General features: G+C 49.7%; 1 protein-coding gene across 1 annotated transcript; it reads left to right on the top strand.

Moving 5' to 3' along the window:
* The first annotated feature begins 307 nt into the window (after positions 1-307).
* LOC135216558 (uncharacterized) lies at positions 308-853 on the top strand. Its single transcript, XM_064251932.1, has one exon. It carries the CDS (start codon positions 308-310, stop codon positions 851-853), a length of 546 nt encoding a protein of 181 aa, XP_064108002.1.
* Positions 854-1,135: the final 282 nt, after the last annotated feature.

The following is a 1,135-nucleotide window of genomic DNA, read 5'->3' as shown; positions in this document are numbered from 1 at the left end:
TGACAGTACCAGCCCCACCTTCCCACCTCCTCTGACTTCCAGTAGGCCAGGAGGCTGCGATAATGATAGTCTACATCTAATAAATTTTCTTCAGACTTCCAGCTTGCAAGAGCAAGAACGGAGATGAGGAGCAGACCTTCCGACTACAAATGGAGCAATCATGACAGGAAAACAACCAGCAATTTGTGGCTATTTTCACATTGATATCGAGACAGATTGCGGCATCCCAAACCCAGCAACCTGACACCACATCTGCACCCCGTTACACATGCTCCCCTAACCTCTAACGTTGCAGTGCATACACCAAATGCTGACCAGGTGTTGCCAATATGACATCACCCTCAACAAGGACAAATTCACCCTAGCTGCCCCGAAAGTAAACTTCTGTGGTTACGTCCTGTCATCCAATGGTATTGCAGCAGACCCCAACAAGGTATCCACTATACATGATTTTCCCATACCGTCCAATGTCACAGACCTCAGGTCATTTATGGGTCTCGTCAATCAACTTGCCGATTTCACTCCAGACATCGCAGCAGCAGTGCAGCCCCTACACCCACTTATGAGTCCCATCCCCTCATTCATTTGGACCCCTGATCATAAGCAAGCATTTAAGAAAGTCAAGACAGCTCTGACTTTGCCACCTGTCCTTGCACCCTTCAACCCAGCCTTGCTCGTGGTCCTGCAAACAGATGCCTCAAGCTTGTATGGCCTCAGCTATGCCCTGCTTGAAAGACAATGGCCATGGTCAGATGCGCCTCGTCCAGTGTGGTTCTCGTTTCCTGATGGACACAGACACTCACTACGCAACCATATAGCTAGAACTACTTGCAGTTACTTGGGCCATGGCTAAGTGTCGCCTATACTTGTCTGGACTTCAGCATTTCACCGTAATGACTGATCATCGCCCCTTGATACTGATTCTCAACCACTACATGTTGGACGCCATTGAGAACCCATGCCTACAACGTCTCAAAGTGAAAGTGGCCCCCTATAACTTCACTGCAGTCTGGCGCATGGGGAAACAGCTCTGCATACCTGATGCCCTGTCTCGCTGCCCAACTAGCCACCCCACACCTGAAGATGAGGGAGAATGCACCACCTCAGCTGCACATATCAGGCGCATCATTGCCAA

Source organism: Macrobrachium nipponense, chromosome 6 (assembly GCF_015104395.2).
Source record: "Macrobrachium nipponense isolate FS-2020 chromosome 6, ASM1510439v2, whole genome shotgun sequence".
Classification (NCBI taxonomy): Eukaryota; Metazoa; Arthropoda; class Malacostraca; order Decapoda; family Palaemonidae; genus Macrobrachium; species Macrobrachium nipponense.
The sequence above is the reverse complement of the archived record's forward strand: the minus strand, read 5'-3'. Positions and strand labels throughout refer to the sequence as shown.